This window comes from Myotis davidii, unplaced genomic scaffold (assembly GCF_000327345.1).
Source record: "Myotis davidii unplaced genomic scaffold, ASM32734v1 scaffold59, whole genome shotgun sequence".
In the NCBI taxonomy this organism is placed as follows: domain Eukaryota; kingdom Metazoa; phylum Chordata; class Mammalia; order Chiroptera; family Vespertilionidae; genus Myotis; species Myotis davidii.
In genome coordinates this window covers 5,595,687-5,614,436 of record NW_006293001.1, presented here as the reverse complement: position 1 = coordinate 5,614,436, position 18,750 = coordinate 5,595,687, and the positions used below count along the sequence as shown (strand labels likewise).

The window sequence follows — 18,750 nt, the reverse complement described above, 5'->3', positions numbered from 1 at the left end:
GAAAGAGTAATAACTAATGCCACACAAATAATTTTTGTGAGATACCACTTGCATGTTTTGCAAAGTCATAATTCTTTTTTGTTGTTGTTGTTAATCTTCATCTGAGAATATTTTTTTCCATTGATTTTTAGAGAGAGTGGAAGGGAGAGAGGGGAGGAGGAAGAGAGACAGAGAGAGAAACATGGATGTGAGAGAGATACATTGATGGTTGCTTTCTTGCACATGTGCTCACCAGGCCGGGACCAAATCTGCAACCCATGTACATGCCCTGGACTGGGAATCAAACTCGAGACCCTTTGGTGCATGGGTTGATGCTCTAACCACTTAGAACACTGGTCAAGGCTCATAAATTTTTTTATAATCAAGTAATTACACAGAAATGTATGCAGATTTTTTGAAGGAAATAAGAAAAAAGTAGCATCCATCATAACTTATGCTGAACAAACAGCTTCTGCTCTAAAGTTATTTAAAACTTGAAATGAATATTTAAATATTTATTTTCACCAATGCATTTAAGTCCAAAATCAATAAGTATATGCAACATAATCTTCTATAAAAACCTAGAAAGAATCTGTTGACATCAATTGTGATTTCTAACATCTGTATAGTTGCATTTTTAAAAACAGCTTAAAGTTTAAATTAAAACAGTTTTAATGTCCTTAATATAAACATATATTGCCCAAATGAAACTTTTTTAGATTTTTAGTTGCAATAAACTAGCAATAATTTGAGGCAGTCACTATTATAAAACTAAAACAAAAAACTTTTATTTCAGCAATTACTGTATGGTATTGAATTTGGGATTAAGACATAGTATGAATTATTAAATAGCTGTTAATTAAAAAGTGAGTGAAAATGAAGTGAGTCCCAGGGTTTTAGAGAGGCGTTTCTCTATCTATAATAGTGGCTTACATAAGAAATGAAAAGAATTTTGTGTCCTGCGGTATGGCACTAATTTTGTGTACCTTTTGGCATCATTAGTAGTACATTCTCACGCTGAATCTGATTGGCCAGGGCAGGAGCACACCGGACACAGGTGGAAGCTTGGCCTTAGTACCCGGGCTTCCTCTCTTGCCCCTTTGCCTCCAGGATTAGAACAACCTCAGGGCCGGGTGCGGAGGATGAAATAGCCAAGCGGAGCTGAGTCACCTCAATTGTCTCATCTAAGACCTCAGACTTGTGAGAGAGCCCAAGCAAGATCAGCAAAACTAGCTACCCGGCAGTGGAATTGTGGGCAAAAATATGCTTGTTGTTATATGCTAAGAAATTTTGGGTGGTTTGATACACAGTACTATTGTTCAAGAGATAATTGATCCATATCTCAAGTGACATACTTTTAGCTTTCTGCAGAAAATCCTCTTCAGATTACTCCAATGGCATGGTGCCCCATATGATATAGTATATATTAACTCATATTTATTTTAGCATTTAATTATCTCTTATAATCCAGAGCTCATAAAAATGTTTAACCTTAGCAGACACAGGTAATCCTTTAGGGACAATTTAAAATGTAGTCTCATCAGTTAGTACCCATTATGATCAGATAAAATAGTAAACCATAAACTAGTTCTTTGAGTTTCAATTATTTTTCTCTTATTTTCTAAAGCTAAAGAGAGATAGGTGTGATTTGGCTTTCTCTTCTATTCGATAGCCTAGAAGGTCACCAAAAAAATCCCAGATAGTTAGCAGCATTTCCAGGAGTTGAATAGGATCCACTAAAATAAGAATATCTGATCACATAAATTAAATCTTACCTCTTTAAAAATCATCTTTGTTTTAATATAGAAAAAGTAAAGCAAACACATAACGGTTGTTAGATAGATGTAGATGATTTAAAAGCGGGAGGGGGATAGATGGGTGGCTAAGAGAAGTCTCCCGAACACACATGCGTTGTTTCTCTTACCTTCTGTGAAACAGGCTTCAGGCTCCAGAGATTCTTCAGGTTCCACTTCCGGTTGCTCCCCCTCAGCGGGAGCTCCTATATCAACTGTGCTGCCTTCTGATGAACTAGTTGCATTTAACTTCTGAAAATCAATTCCACAGAAAAGCTTTTAAAATGTTTTCTTTACTCTATAATATAAAAATTCAAAAGGTGTGCCCTCAAGTCTTCGGGACGCATCCCCTTGATCTGTAATTTAAGAATATCTTAAACATAATGCCAATCTGCTTTAGTAGAGGTGGGGGGTCACAAGATTAGATACAGCAATAAAGGATATTTTTTTTCTTTAAAAATCTGCTACTAACAATGTATATAATTTTTAATTAAGCCCATCATAAAGATTCTGAAATAAAATCCTGCAGAGAGCTCATGGAAGCTGCCAGAGTTGTATGGTCATCCATGATCTTGCTTTTGTAAATTAGTTTGTGAATAGTATGGTGTGTTTTATTCTAAAATTGTGACCCAACCAACGAAAGCTGTATAAGTGTATTTTCATGTCAAATGCAGAAAAGATTTGATCAAATGCACATAAACAGCAACAATCTAAATTTATCCACTTTTCATTGACATGAAAACATATACCATCAGTTGTTATTAAATATATTCTATAGTTTTCTAATTCCCAAAAGAGCAGCGCATTGTTAGCTTGGTAGCAAGAGCTGACATTTTGCATTCTCTTTGGCCAATGCACGCCCGGCTTCATTGTGCATTTGGAAACTACTTGTTACTCTGGCACTCCTACCTGTTCTGTTAATACAAGCAGAAATACATCTTTGTTTGTTGTTGTTTTTTCCTTTAGGTTAAATCAAAGACCACCAAAAGTATATATATGTACTAGAAAGAAATTGTTTTAAACCTCGAAATGCAATAAACTTTATATAGGTCAGGTCCTTCATGCATCAGCATAAATGAAGAGACCCCAGCCTTGAACCTGATCTTAAGATGCTGCAGTCATGACACAGAGACAGAGCCAGGTATGAGTGCCACATGGAATCAAAGTAGTTTGGGCCAGGGCATTCTCCAACCTGTTACAATGTTATTACCATTAATGCATAACATTAGGAAACGGCTGAGCTGGTAAGAGCTTCATTATAAAGGGGATGAGGTAAGCACATGATAAAATGCAGGTTAAAATATGTTGAACTATTATAAAATGGATGTAGTCAGTACTAGAAACAATCTATGCATATTTGGCCTAAGGATTCTATGAATTACCCTGGGAAAATGGTTACTTTATTGTATGATAATAATTTTCTTTATATAAAATATTTACTTGACAAGTGGTGCTCATGAAGTAAAATATTTATAGATAATATATAAGATTGAATGCTTTGTCTTGTCCTGACCAGGGAGCTCAGTTGGTTAGAGTGTTAGCCAGATATGCCAAGGTTGCAGGTTTGATCCCCCGTCGGGGCACTTAGGAGAAACAACCAATGAATGTATACATAAGTGGAACAACAAATCGATGTTGCTCTCTTTCTCTCTTTTTCTCCAAATCAATCAATCAATATTTTTAAAAACAGAAAATGTATCTTATGTAATTTAACAATACCAATGATAGAAATGTAAATATCATATATGTCTGCCTTGGAACTAGTTTGGGCATTGCTTTTTAATTTGACCAAATTAATGAAATCAAGAATTATATATTGTAACGTGTTTCTAGGTTGCTGATTCATTTTTCTACTTATCAACTATATCACAATACTAGACAGACACTCAATATAATATTTTTGTCAACAAAATTTATATTTTGTTTTAAGATGAAATGTCAAAGTTAAATTTATTACAAATATTCTAAGTTTTTGGACTACTTCTAATTTCCTGTCCTCTGTCTTAGATATGTGTAGCTTTTTTTACATACATAATTGGTTAAGAAATGACTTAATTACCCTCCCTTTCCAACCCATCCGATTCACATGAAGTTGTTACCTATCAGGGATCTGAAAATACTCATTTTTTTCATTTGCAGGATGTTGAAATATGATAAAAGTAATCAGAAAAATTAAAGCACAATCATATCTGCTCTAACTACAGACAGCCCACAATTAGAATTGGATAACATCCCTCTTAGGAACAAGCATCACACTGCAAATACAGATTAGGGGAAGACCTGGGAGTGGGCCAAGTAAAAATGAGGATCCATATTCAGGGTGCTCCACACTCTCAAGATAGCATTGGTCAATTGCTGCATCAGAGCCTACATCAGGGCTGGGTATGTTGAAGGTTCTCAATAAATATTGTTTTAAAATGAATGAATGAGTGGACTTCACAAAATAATGAAGGTTAGCCCTTGACAATGATTGGAAAAAGTCACTAGACAAGATATTCCAAAAAAACTTTGTTCAAAAGTTTCCAGAGGATCCTGTAATATCAATTTATCAATCCTTTCATTTAGCCCAGTGATTTAGTATTGACATAAAATTAATAGATGCTTCTAAAATACTGATTTCAGATAGAGAGGAAGTGAGAGGGAGAGAGAGAAAGATCTATGTGAGAGAGAAACATTGATGAGCTAATCAGCTGCCTCCTATATGCTCTCTACTGGGGATTGAGCCCACAACCCAGGCATGTGCCCTGACCAGGAATCAAACCAGGCAACCTTCAGGTTCATGGGACAATTAATTCTCAACCAACTAAGCCACACAGGCCAGGGGTACATGCTTTTTAAAAAAAATAATATTTTTTTTATTGGTTTCAGAGAGGAAGGGAGAGGGAGAGAGAGTGAAAAACATCAATGATTGGCCGCCTCCTGCATGCCCCACACTGGGGATCAAGCCCACAACCCAGACATGTGCCCTGACTGGGAATCAAACTGTGCCCTCCTGTTCATAGGTCGATGCTCAACCACTGAGCCATGCCAGCCGGGCCAGATGCTTTTTTAGTGAAGCCAAATATGTATGTGCTTAAAGGTCATGTTATTACTTTTTCAAAAGTGCACGTAAAATATTTTGTATTTCTAGAAGACATATCTCACCAGACTTAATTTTTTGAGACAAATATCATGCTTTTATCATCTCTGTATCTCTAGTACTTATCATCAATGTTGTGTTTAATAAATGTTTGTTGAGTAAATGAATGACTGTTACATGGAATCTTATTCCACCACTATTTCTAACACCTCCTATCTAATACTTACTTTCACATTCAAGTGCATACAAATAATATTCTGACCTAAAGTTCAGAGTAACACAAATCCTGCAAGATTCTAAACTGTGTAATGACCAACTCTTAGAATTAGGAGTGCTGTCTCAACACCAGGCTCCCAATTATTCATTCCTGAGATGAGTCTGCAAAGCAAACTGTAGTTTAACTCTGGAGTCAGGAAAACTAACACTGACAATGTTTTCTCCCTTTTCACTCTATGTACAAGGATCTACAGTCCCAGCAAGTGAATGGAACCTCTTGAAGAAGAGGAACTCTCATCCTTCTCCATCTTCTCTCTGATGTGGAACAATACAGGACCTACCTCTCATGAATTACTTGAATAGCTTTACTTGGTTGACAAATGAAGAATCTGGGCTGCACATTCATCCTCAACATCAACCATGCCAGTGTCTATTTAGAGAAGGAAATGGGACTTTAAATCACCTTCTCAAAAGTCATAATGAGTCAGTAGTTGGACTCTAGATCTTCTGTACCCCATTTTTCCTTAAAGAATTTCTTTGAAGATTCAGAGGTAAACCCAATGTTTATCTATTTAAAACATTTAGTAGACTTAACATGTAATCAAACATTCTAAGTTTAAAATAGTTCTCATGATATTGTCAATTACCATCTCTCATGATCATGAAGGTAGTATTAGTTCAGGTTATATTTATATTTTGAAATTCTGACTTATAAAATCTTTCTAGATAACCTCAATTCAATGACTTTCTTAAATCACCTGAGATAAATACCATAATTATACAAAATATGTTGACTAAAAGTTAAAATCTGTAAGGTACCTATGAAAGCCAAATGAATCTAAGACTATAAAAATCTTCAGCTCCAGAAAAGGTCATAATTACAATCAGTCCTAACTACAGTGCAACTTCACACACATCATTATATGGAACTATTAGCCCTCATTCACCTAAAAAAGAATTTTCAAATAAAGGCTGCTTGTCATACTTCAGTCTAGGCATAGTTCACTACAAAATGCTATATGAGTAAGAGACCAAAATATTAACTGTCTAGAAATAAAACCAGGTCTATAGTTTCAAGTTCTGTACTTGACATGTTCTACTTCTCCTTGCTAAATTTAGATGGGTAGGTTATCTTTTTATTGTCTGAGCTTCTTTATTGGGAAACATGTAGATTGAATGATATTGTTAGCATAGCCCTTACCTCATTAAACTTTAACAAAATACGAATCCAATGTCAGGATAGTTAAGATATCAAGCAGGAATAGCAAATTTTTATTTGCTATGAATAATAGCACTGGCAATCATTTACTTTTAAATGTAAATATTAAAAATGTTTAAAGTGCAAACTTCATTATAGGGCTCATATTATTTAAAACCTGGATTCTTCTAAGAGCTGGGTAATTCCAGTTTTAGGAGTTAAGCAGAGCAAAACCATATTTTGCTTAGTGATCTAATAAATAAATGTCAAGACACAAATATTCAGTTTGTATTGTTAAACATATAATTCTTTTGCTTTCTACATCATTATTATTAAACATCAATGTGCCAAAATAATTGTCTTTCTTTCAGAAAGTATAAGTATTTATAAAAATAATTAATCAAATAGAAAAAGGGAGAGAAAACTTTACTTCCTATTAAGATTTTCATAAGCACACATGTTTCTCGTTATGCAGTTATTTTTTAAAAATTCAATTAGTAAACATTGTATATAATTTAGAAAAAAAGACTAGTATATTCTAATCTGAGTCAATAAAATAATATTTTTAAAAAATAAAAGGATCATTCAAGTATAGATTAAATCAAGTATTCCATATCTAACTAACATTTTGGTCTTTAAGAATGGCAATCCTTTGTCCCACGTGGATCCTAGTACTAATCTGTACTTAAAGACAGCTCTGGGTCATTTTACATGAGAAATCTTAACACTGGAACAATGAAAGTGTTGGTCTTGCTTGCTTTGGGATAGGCTTAAGGCCAAAGTTACACTTTAGTACTACACTTTAGTCCTTGTCACCTTCTTAATAAGGGAGATGGAAAAAATCAAAGGTATCATTACTAATGTACAACATTATGCAGAAAATACTTTATTCTTTAAAATGAATACATTGCAAAATTTTCTGACCTATGAATCCCAGGATCTTAAATCTCTTTCTTGGGATGGCAAAAGGCACCTTTATGGCCTCTCCTTCAGCAGAGTACCAGTGCCCCCAAAACACACGTATTTACTCATTTTGTTCTTTCGGGTTGTTTAAAGCTTCCTTTCTCCCTTCCTCACTATCCCACTGGAAAACTTCCCTTTGAGAACTACACATTCTCCAGGATAAAATCATAGATGTATTGAACTCATCCCACCATTGCTTACCCAAACCTTCCATATACATCTCCCCCTACCCCCCACCCACACACACACCTCTGAAGTATTAGAATTCAGTATGTTAGGCATGAGCGGCTGCGGTGAGGCCTGCCCTGGGATCCTGAACTAGGGTCGGACCAACGTTGCCTTCAGACTGCCATGGGCAGGTGGGAGCCAGCTGCTTCTTGGCGCAAGCTCAGAGGAAAATGACATGACCTCAATGACAATGTGACCTTACTAAGGCCTGGAGTAATTATAATAAAAACTTGCATTTCGGTTTTCACCCCTCACCCCTATGGGTTTTTCTGTATGCATTATGGGTAAGGGCATGCCCAGAAGAAAGATAGTTTCTGGCAATCATCCCTGAATACAAACGAAAGGGTCCACCCAGAAAACCTCCATTTTCAACCCAGAAATTCAAGGCCAATCTCTCTCTCTCTCTCTCTCTCTCTCCTGGCATGTGCCTCCTTTGTAATGTATCTTCAATAAACTCCATTTTGCTTTACTTTCATTTTCATTGACCTTAAAATCTTTTCTGTGTCGATGAAAAGAACTGAGGTCCCAGCAGGTAGCCCCAGTCGGTAACAAGTATGTATATATAGTCTTTTAGAAAACTGACCATGTTTGTTTCCTAAGGGAGGATCAGAGACCTATTTAAAAAAAGTTGGAAACTATAACGTGAGAGTTGAGAATAAATAACGTCAATTTAAACCAGTTCCTATTTGGTTTGTATTCTATACTTCCTGCAGCCAAATCTGCTTTTCCCCATTTACTTCTCAACAAAGGCACACCACAGAGGGGACACTCAGAGAATAAGGAAACTAACCTTGACTTTTTTCAAGAAACTGAGAAAAACAAGCCATTATCCTAAAGAGTCATGCTTTTTCTGAAGAATTATTACATAATAGGAAAAAGTATTTCTAGCCCCTGAGTATATGTGTTAAATCATGAGCAATGATACTTCTAAGGTCTCATTTTATATATCATTCCTCCAATATATGAGGCATTACCTTTTATGGAATCTAGAGTGCCAGTGACTGAATATTTTGTTCTAAAGGATAAGAGAATGCTACAAGAGAGGCACAATCATTTCGCCTTCCAAATAAGCAGATTTGCTTATGGTAGGGTTGTTTCATAGTTTTGATGACAGAAGGAGAGGAAACCGCATCTAAGTGACAAACTAATAATCTTAAAAAAATCGAAACAAGAGCTCACAATGATTTTTTTCCCCTTGTATAGGAGTCTGCGTGACATATTTAAATAATATTTTTCAGGAGAAAATTTCCCAGCAGGTCTGGATACAATAGAGGAGAGACAAAAACACAAAGGACTGAGGAACAATAGGATAAAGAAAGTGGATTTCAGATTTATTTTCTTTCTGAAAAACCACCTTTAAGACTGTCTATTTTTTTGTATAAAAAACATATTTCTTTTTTTTCAGTCTTAGGAGTTTTTAAGGGTAAACAACAGAATCTCCAGGGGGTCATACTCTAAATGCAAAATACTTTTGGTCAATTGCTAATTAAAGCAATACTATTTTCTCTAAAATTAAGCAGATAAAAATTATACCCATGCTGATAGCAGCCAAAACATAAACATTCCCATTCATTTACATTATTATAACATAAAGGCATCCTTCAGGAAGTTTGCACATGTATAAAGGATTGCTTTAATTTGCAGACTACCCTTCAGAAAAACTTAATATGATACTGAACAAAAATAATTACCAACAAAGTGCACTCGTTGAGGCTATATTAAAAAAAGGGTAATTGAAAAATAAATTTAACAGGGGTGGGGGGTGGCAACAGAAAGCTTTTCTGTAAGAGTCTTTCGAAGAGCACCTACATTTCTCCTTTAGGCCCCCAGCATGTTAAAAACTCTGTAACGTTAAATGGAAATTAAATAATCCATAAAGGCATGCACTTCTACTTTACACTTAGCATAATTTCCATTAAAAATCAATGTAAAGAAACTAGCAGCTAATCATTTTTTAAAAGTTGGGTTGCCAGACTTGCCTGGCCAGCATAAGAGCAAGCTGTGCATGTTTTTATTTTACTGCCAATGGATGGGCAAGGAATGTAGCTGAGTAACATGCAGGCCAGTCAAAACTCATTTAGAAACTGATTCTATTTATATAGGTACAACTTGCTTGGGTAACCTGGGTAAAAGTGGTGGCACGAGCCTCTGGCTGGTTAAAAAACACCAGCGCTGCGTTCTTGATGACTCCAGCTCGATTTTACTCCTGTGAGAGGTAAGAATGGTAAGCAGTGAAGGTCACCAGATTGCACTAGTAAATTTCCCTTTGAAAAATCAAGCATGCTTTCAACATTATTAAAACTCTCGAGAAAAATCAATCATTCAAAAATCACAAAGTGTAAAAGGAATCACATTAAACATAGTAAAAATAACATAGGCGTTAAAGCATGCATGATCATGATGAATTTAAAATGATATGCTCTAGAGAATCTACGGAACTATCAAAGAATCACGCAAATTTGGCAAAGACAAAATAGAAGAGTATTTAGTTCAAGCACCTAAACAACCTCTGGTCCACTTGGTTAATCTGCCCTATATAAAGGAAATCACTTAGGCATTCCAAAAATTAAAAAGTGCTCCATTTTTCCCTTTAATACTTTTAACCACTTAGAAAAGAATATCAATAAGCCTCAAACCATTTCTTACAACTCTGCATGCAATATTGAACAGCACGATCCCATCCCACCAGCTAAGAAAAGGACAAGATAAAAATAACTTTAAGACAGAACAGTAAATCAGACATTTCAGGTGGGAATATTTGGATTGTTTCAATTCTCTTTTGTTTTCTAGTGTTAGACCTACCACATTAAATACCCAAAGATTAAAGCCTGCACATATCCCCTACCTAAACCATTACATAATCTTTTATTCATTTATGAGTTTATATTTAGGAAGTTTGAGATGAATCCACAATTGAAAAATTCTCCAAATAATACATTTTAACACCCAGGTAACAATCTCTACGATGGGAAGGTATTGAGAGGACTCCATAGCTGAACAATAAAATAATGTTATTTACATTGGGAAGATCAGTTGTCTGCCTCCAATTCCAAAGTACTGAGGACATATATATTATTTTGGAGTACTTAACTCATACAGAAAACAAATGACAAATTTAATGATAACAGGAAAATATTGGGAAGACAGTTTGGGTTTTCCTGCTATAATCCCCAGCTTACTGGATGCTCCTCTAATGTCAAACCCAATGCTTTGAGGTGAGGCACAATACATGTTCTTTTAGAGAAGCTTGAGGCTTTAAAATTTCTGAATAAAGAAGACTGGATGTCAAGTTATCTACACTTCAAAAAATACTCAAACTTAGCCAAAAGCTAAATCTGATTGAGGGCTGAAACGTTTGATTATTTATAATTCATTCTTAGTTTATCTAAGACTCTAAGCATACATAAACATAAAAATTGACTTCCCTTTCTATAAGGGAAATATTAACTGTTAGGAATAATGTCAAAACAATAAGAGGGGAATAGATATTAAAATGTAATGACCCAATTTTATTTTCTAACCACTGACTTCAGCTTCTAGTGATATAAAATACCAGAAATTAGGCCCTACCATTTCAGCATAGACCAACCAACTATGCTTATCCAAAATTTTATTAACCATATCTTAAGATATTCAATCTTAAAATAATGATCTTATTAGTAAACATTTCACTTCAACTAACTACAGTGATTCTTTGCCCTGGGCTATAAGGTTTTAAACTATTTCCCTTGAATCTCATCACTATTCTGTGAAACTAGTAGCTATAACTTTGTTACTTATATGTAATTTTAGTACCTTTATTTAAAATTCCCCTGAATTTATGCTAACATCCACTTCTACCTAATTATTGCATTAGCAATACTATTTATCTTATAAACAAGAAAGAATAGAAAATGGCATATTCTTTAGTAATTTTATGGAATATATATAGGAATACTGACTGAAATATCCAAAGTTCCCTTCTTAGAAATATATTTTTGTTAATAATTTTAAACTAATTCCTAATTATACTTTGTTCCACTACTTAAATTTTATACTTTAATGCTTCAAATTCCCTAAATCATCTATCTTTCTTAGAATGAGAACAGTAAAAGAGGTCTTTATTTTCCCTGCCAATCAATTCAAGTGACAAATAAAGATAAATCTTTGGTGTTGGTTGGTATTTTTATTTATTTATGCAAGCTTTTGTTACTGGGAAAGCCATCCATATTTTTGTATAGGTAAACAATTAAATACTGAGGATTTCAATTCCTTTTCTCTTTACCCCAACTCTGCACATATTAACCTGTAAACAAACAAAAACATACTCTGATACTCATACTTGTGGTAAATCAAAAAATACTTTAAACTACCAAGACTCTTATTGTAGTTATTAAATGCACAATTTTACATTCTATAAAATATTATGCAGGCACTGGGCTCAATAGAGTTACAAATATTTTTCAGTGTGATTCCTCATCAATATCTTCAGTTCCTTAAAATATTATTTACTTCACAAAATATGTGAAGTAATATCAAGTATATGTTAATATCAAGCCAAGATCCCAATCAGATTTTCCATGAATAAATATGCTTGTGCAAGCTAAATAAAATCACATTTTATGAAGTATTTCCTAAAAGCCAAGAATATAGCAAAATCAGAATTGGAACTTACCTTCTCGACAAGTATTTTTGATACATATAAAAAAATCATTTTGGGAGAATTATAAGGAAGAAAGTAGATAATCTGAGGCATTTTTACAAATCTAAATTTATATTTCAATACTTAGAAAAATTCATATTAACCTGATTTTTAATATCATCAATAATTTAAAATAGTAAATACTTGAAAATTAGTCAGCAGATTACTTGTCTAGCTATGTTTTAATATATCATAGATTTATCACTAATTTGCCATAGAAAATGTATCAATTGATATTTCCTATTTTCTTACTGAAAGAAAACATAATTTTAAATAGTTTGATATTTTAAAGCTTAATACCAAAATATCTTCTTATTTAAAAATCTCCTACCTCTTTGCTTTCCTCCATATCTGACTCGCTGCTGAATTCTTCAGTATTTAAATTTTCAAAGTCAGATTCTCCAACAGCAATTGGTACAGTCACAGTGAGGCTGGGGTTGTTTATGAATGACATGTAATCACTTTCATCCACGACATATTTTTCTACACTGCTGCCTATGCCACTGGTAGTTCCATTCCCATCTTTGAGATAATTGAGATCTTTGCCTATTTCTACGGTGGTATGGTTGGAAATACAGCTGTCTTTTTTGTTATTCAGATCTTCAAGAGGTTTAATCTCATCTAAAGCTTTCTGCTTTCTAACAATGGCTTTCTGAATAAATTCATGTACTTTTCTTTTAACATAATCAATTCCTCTCTGCATCCTTCCCACAGCAATCTGGAGATTGTTCATTTCATTGTCATCATCAGTGGCAGCAAGGTTGTCAGAACTGAATGAACTCAAAAGCAAGGCCAGGAAGAGGTTCAGAACCTAAAATACAGTAGGAAAGTAGGTGATCAAAACATTCTGTCATTTCAATGGTTCTTGACTTTAAGTTTTCCAAAATTATTCTTAAACTTAATTTTTTCATAAACTTAATTTTTTTTGTAGCTCATAATCAACTATCCTAAGGAAAAAAAGTGAATGAAATAAATACCTGGCTAATATAAAATGATGCTATTAACATTTCCTTTTTAGTCATTACAAAATTACTGAAACCATTGTTGCATAATATATATATATATATATATATTAAGTTTCATTCAAAAAGAGAAATATTAGTTATGTAGATAATAGTACAGTGAAAAAGAAAAAAAAAGTTTTAATTGGGATGCAATTTTGCTCATGTAACCTGAATTTTTTAGGACAATAATAATTTATTATAATTTTATTTTTAAAACCAAAGGTAATTCTAATATATTTAAATATGCTTTGATTTTATGTAATTATACAAATTTTTCTGCCTAGATAACTTGCCAAATTAGGAAAAAAATATATACCTTTTACTAGATAAAAAGAACAGATTATTTATTTTTTGACTCAGAAAATCATGACCACTATATTTATACAATGGTTGAAAACATTACAAATGAATGTTTACTATAAAATAATGGTGATCATAGCTAAGATCTGGAAACAGCCTAAGTGCCCATCAGTAGATGAATGGATTAGAAAACTGTGGTACATCTACACGATGGAATACTATGCTGCTCTAAAAAGGAAGGAATTCTTACCATTTGCAACGGCATGGATGGAACTGGAGAGCATTATGCTAAGTGAAATAAGCCAGTCAATGAAGGAAAAATACCACATGGGGAGTGTGCAGGAGGCAGCTGATCAATGTTTCTCTCTTTCATTGATGTTTCTAACTTTCTATTCTTCTCCCTTCCTCTCTGTAAAAAATCAAAATAAAAAATTAAAAATAAATAAATAAATAAAATAATGGTGATGCTAACATTGAGTTTAAGATTGTGGAATAAAGGTATTTCCATGAATAAGACCAGTATTAGTCTGTAAGTCTCATTTCCAACAATAGGCCTCATTGGTATGAGTGTGGAAAAAGCATATTAACATATCTTGATTCATGTAAAATTTTGGGGAGCTATTATGTCTGGACAACTCAAAATAGATATGTCAACCTTTCTTCCTACCAAGTTAAAACTTACACCTCAATTAAAGATATTTCAAGTCCAAATTCCTTGACAAAACCTTTCCTTGTCATTTTGAGAACTTGACATATGGTACTTCGTTTTTATATATTTGACATGTATTAGAGACTTCCTATTTTTACTTCTGTTCGAGTAAATGTATTATCACTGCGCCATATTTATTTTCCTATCATCTTTCCCATGCCTCCAGGACTCAGTACAGAGGTGCTGGGCAGGTTCGTTTTACAGAGACGTGATAGTAAGTGATTGTGAGTCAATGTTACTTGCTCATACTCTAGTTTTAGGCACCCAAAACTTCATGTACTCTTAATGGACTGAGAGGATCACTAATTTTTTTTTTAACTCCAATTTGTGGAAAACTCAAATTTGAAACACTTCAAGTAATACCGTTGTTAGTACTTATAAATGAAACGAGTGGCTGTTCTTAGTAAGCCTTCCATGCTTTAGCATAAGAACTGAAAAATAAGAACCAGAAATGGCCTTCTCCATGACTAATAGGAGGTTTTAGTGATGAAGAACAACTTTGGCTCAAAACGTATCTTAAGAGTTAGTTATAGATCCTTTAGTAGGTCATAAGCGTGATGATTGGGTGTTCATGTTCTCGTGTGAGATAGGCCTCTCTGAAATCTTGTTGCATCAGCACATTACACATATGATGTGAAAAAAATTATGTTATATATGTCAATTATATCTCAATAAGAAAAAATAAGTAAAACACTTCTGAAAATACTTATGTGTGATCCCATTCCTAGGAATATATCCTAAGAAACTAGAAACACCAATCAGAAAGAATATATGCACCCCTATGTTCATAGAAGCACAATTTGCAATAGCTAAGATTTGGGAACAGCCTAAGTGCCCATCAGCAGATGAGTGGATTAAAAAACTGTGATACATCTACATAATGGAATACTACACTGCTGTAAAAAGGAATTTCTACCATCTGCAACAGCATGAATAGACCTGGAGAGCATTATGCCAAGCAAAATAAGTCAGTTGTAGAAAGATAAATATCACATGACCTCACTCATTTGTATAATATAATAAGCAACATAAACTGATGAACAAAAACAGACCCAGAGACAGAGAAGCATTGATCAGACCGTTAAACCTCAGAGGGAAGGTAGGGAGGGTGAGATAAGCGGGAGAGATCAACCCAAGGACCTGTATGCATGCATATAAGCCTAACCAATGGACACAGACACCAGGGGGGAGTGCATGAGTTGGGAGACTGGGGGGCAAGGGGGGGATAAAGACACATATGTAATACCTTAATCAATAAAGAAAAAATAAAAATATGTGGATTTCAATAGTAAAAACTATACCTAGCTCCTGAAATAATGAATAATTGAGAATTGGAACTGGCCTTGATACAAAAAACAACATATAAAACATTCCTCAGTTGAACATAGTTTTATATATGATTACATTATATTTTACTGAAAATGAGAAAACTGTTTTTACGTACCACTAGGTTTCCAATGACCATGACCATCATGTAAACAGTAAGGCACATGGCTTGACCAGCGACCTCCATGCAGTCCCACATGGTCTCTATCCACTCTCCACACAGCACGCGGAACACAATCAGGAAGGAGTGGAAGAAGTCATGCATGTGCCAGCGTGGAAGTTCACAGTCATTGGAGATCTTGCAGACACATTCTTTGTAGCTCTTACCAAAGAGCTGCATGCCGACTACGGCAAAAATGAAGACGATGATGGCCAACACCAAGGTGAGGTTACCCAGAGCCCCCACTGAATTGCCGATGATCTTAATGAGCATGTTCAGGGTGGGCCAGGATTTTGCCAACTTGAAAACTCGGAGCTGGAAATAAAATCAAGAAAGCTGTTACTGTCCTGTCTTCTAACGAACCTATAAATCTATTTGTGTGGAAAATCTCCAATGTCTCAATTATAAGGTGATGAATTATTTGTGTGTCAAAGTATTATCTAGCAAATGTTATCAGCTTATTTTTCTATCATGGGGCACTATTCATTTGGAAATAGATACACCAAATTCCCCAGAATCTTACATAAGCACATGTAATACTCTTGTTTTTTTTGTTTTTTGTTTTTTTTTGTAAGGAACTGAAGTATTTAAGATTTAATGGTAATTAACTGTTTCAGAGAAGTAGAGGCTCTCAATATTTAAAAACTTGAAGTGGATATTTTTTTTTCAGAGTACTTAAAATATGCTAAAATGCAAAGATGCAGATAAAATTAAAACAAATTACATAATGTACAAGAGAAAAAACTAATTTAAAAAATATTTTTCTGTATCTTTAGCTTACTGTAATATTAAGCTGTATTTTAAAGATTTATTATATTCAAAGAAGAAATACTTTGACTTAAGTCAAAGCTGCATTTTGTCAACCTTTCTGTCTTCAGTGATTTAATTAATCAACAACTCCTTAGAGTGTGTAAATGGCTCTCCACCACTGTGCCTGACTCATTGGTTGTTTTAGCTCATAGAAGCCTCTAAAATGCCATTTATGGTGAAACAGCAGCAACATTTTATTTCTGATGCTTCAACAAATGTCAGGCCAGTGGTAGTGTATTATTTAATGGCATCTACGTGACTCAAAGAATCAAATATAAGTACCATAATGTTTAATTTATTCCCAGAGGATAATTAATGCAAAAATGCCTGACATTCTAAGCAAGATGCTAATGATATTTTGCTTCCCATTTCCTTAAACTGCATCACATTATCACAACAATTTGCTAAACATTTTTTAAAAGAGTTGCCCATATTTACTTTTATGCAATAATTTCTAACGTTTATTCTATTTTTTGCATTCTTCTGACTTCAAATTAGATCCACAGCTCTCTGTGAAGGCTGGGGGAAAAGACCACAGCTCTAAGATCTCAATTCAAATGTGAAATTTGAAAGTGGTAAGGAAAATTCTAAACAGACTTCAGAACACTGTCTTGAGACTAATCGTGGCTCAGTTGATTGGAGCAATATGGTCTGTTTTTCAAATGTATTGAAATAATATTGTGACTATGTAATATGCCATAATGGTTACTAGAAAAGGTGAAAGCAAATTAAAATAATTGGAATAATATTATGGATACCCCCAATTAATTTACCAGCCGAAATGATCGAAGAACTGACAATCCTTCCACATTTGCCAAACCAAGTTCCATTAAACTAAGGCTCACGATGAAACCATCAAAAATATTCCAGCCTTCCTGAAAGTAATAATAGGGGTCCATGGCAATGATCTTGAGAAACATTTCTGCGGTGAAGATCCCAGTAAAGACCTAAATGAGAAATGTTTATTACAAGGGTGAGTAATCTTAAAAACATAAATAATTATTGAGTACTTACCACTAAGAAATCATAATTCTGTATTTTAAAAATCGGTTTAGGTCCAGCAAACTATTCCCTCAAATGGTTTGTATTCAAATCAATATTTGTTTACTATATTTAAGGTTTATCAAGTGATGAAGAGCACATGAGTTAAGATAATAAAGTTAACATTCTTATTTTTACATTCTTATATGAAAGGCTCAGCTCACTCATTGTGATCAACTGCCTGACTCTGCCTTTGATCTCTCTAACCTTCCAAACACTCGCCAAATGATTGCCTAGTAGTTGGTTTTCTCCCATGGCCCCACAGGGTTGTTAAGTGCTAAGAATGCACTTAACAACTGTATGTAATAAACATGGTCACCACTCACCCTTCAGATGGTAAAAATGCTAAAAAAAAATTTTTAAATAACAATTAATAATGCCGAGCCACTAGAAGCAATATTTTCCATTCTCCATTTTCTTTCTGTATAACTGTATCAATTGATACTTTGTTTCTTAGTTTTAAAAGATCCATATACATATAAAATATAAAGATCAAATGAAACACCCTTTCTTTAAAATTAATGTTTTATCTTTTTTCTTTCTTTCATCAGGCTGCTTTCTTAGGGCCTTAATTGTTTCCAGTGAGATGTTAGTCCCTTGTGTATAACAGTCATGTGTTGCTTAAGGACAAGCATGCATTCTGAGAAATGTGTCCTAAGGCAATTTTGTTGTTGTGTGAACCTCAAAGAGTGCACTTACATAAACCCAGTGATACAGCCTACTACATACACATCCAGGCTGTATATTATAGCCTATTGCTCTATAGGGGAGAAAAACATTTTTCCTCTACCCTAGGTTCTTGGCTCAGACATTCTTGAAATAAAAGAAATTAACAGGAGAAAAAATAACCACAAATGTTTAATAGCATGTATACATAGGACATCCAGGGAAAACAAAATGGCTGAATCCACCACCTTAAATACCATCTGCAGCTAGAAACAAAAGAAGATGTTGGGGGTCAGGGGAGTCAGTTATGAAGGGTTACCAGGAAAAGCACAGTAAACAGGGATAAGGTTGTTATGCAAGTTTAAGTCCTGCATCTGCATTGATAAGAATTTCTAGAGATAAGATCACCCCCTCTTCCTGGTATAGCAGGGAGGCACCCTTACAAATGGAAATTTCTTTTACAAATGTAATTGTCTTTTGCAAAGGGTTCTATTTCATCTATGGAGCTTCCTTTGTCTACTGCTTCTTAAAATTAACCAGTTTAAAATAAAATAATCCTTATGCAAGAGAGACATATTTCTGCATAACAAATTCAGT

The 18,750-nt window shown here is 34.1% G+C and overlaps 1 protein-coding gene across 6 annotated transcripts in view; it reads right to left on the bottom strand.

Moving 5' to 3' along the window:
• LOC102768064 (sodium channel protein type 2 subunit alpha) overlaps positions 1-18,750 on the bottom strand; it is a 121,567-nt gene that overhangs the window by 32,309 nt on the left and 70,508 nt on the right. For all 6 annotated transcript variants that reach the window (XM_006766504.1, XM_006766508.2, XM_006766503.2 and 3 more), the window contains exons 15-18: positions 17,220-17,393; positions 15,595-15,951; positions 12,469-12,948; positions 1,904-2,024 (exon numbers count right to left, since the gene is read on the bottom strand). In XM_006766504.1, the coding sequence (XP_006766567.1) occupies positions 1,904-2,024; positions 12,469-12,948; positions 15,595-15,951; positions 17,220-17,393 (1,132 nt within the window). The remainder of the gene's footprint in view (positions 1-1,903; positions 2,025-12,468; positions 12,949-15,594; positions 15,952-17,219; positions 17,394-18,750) is intronic.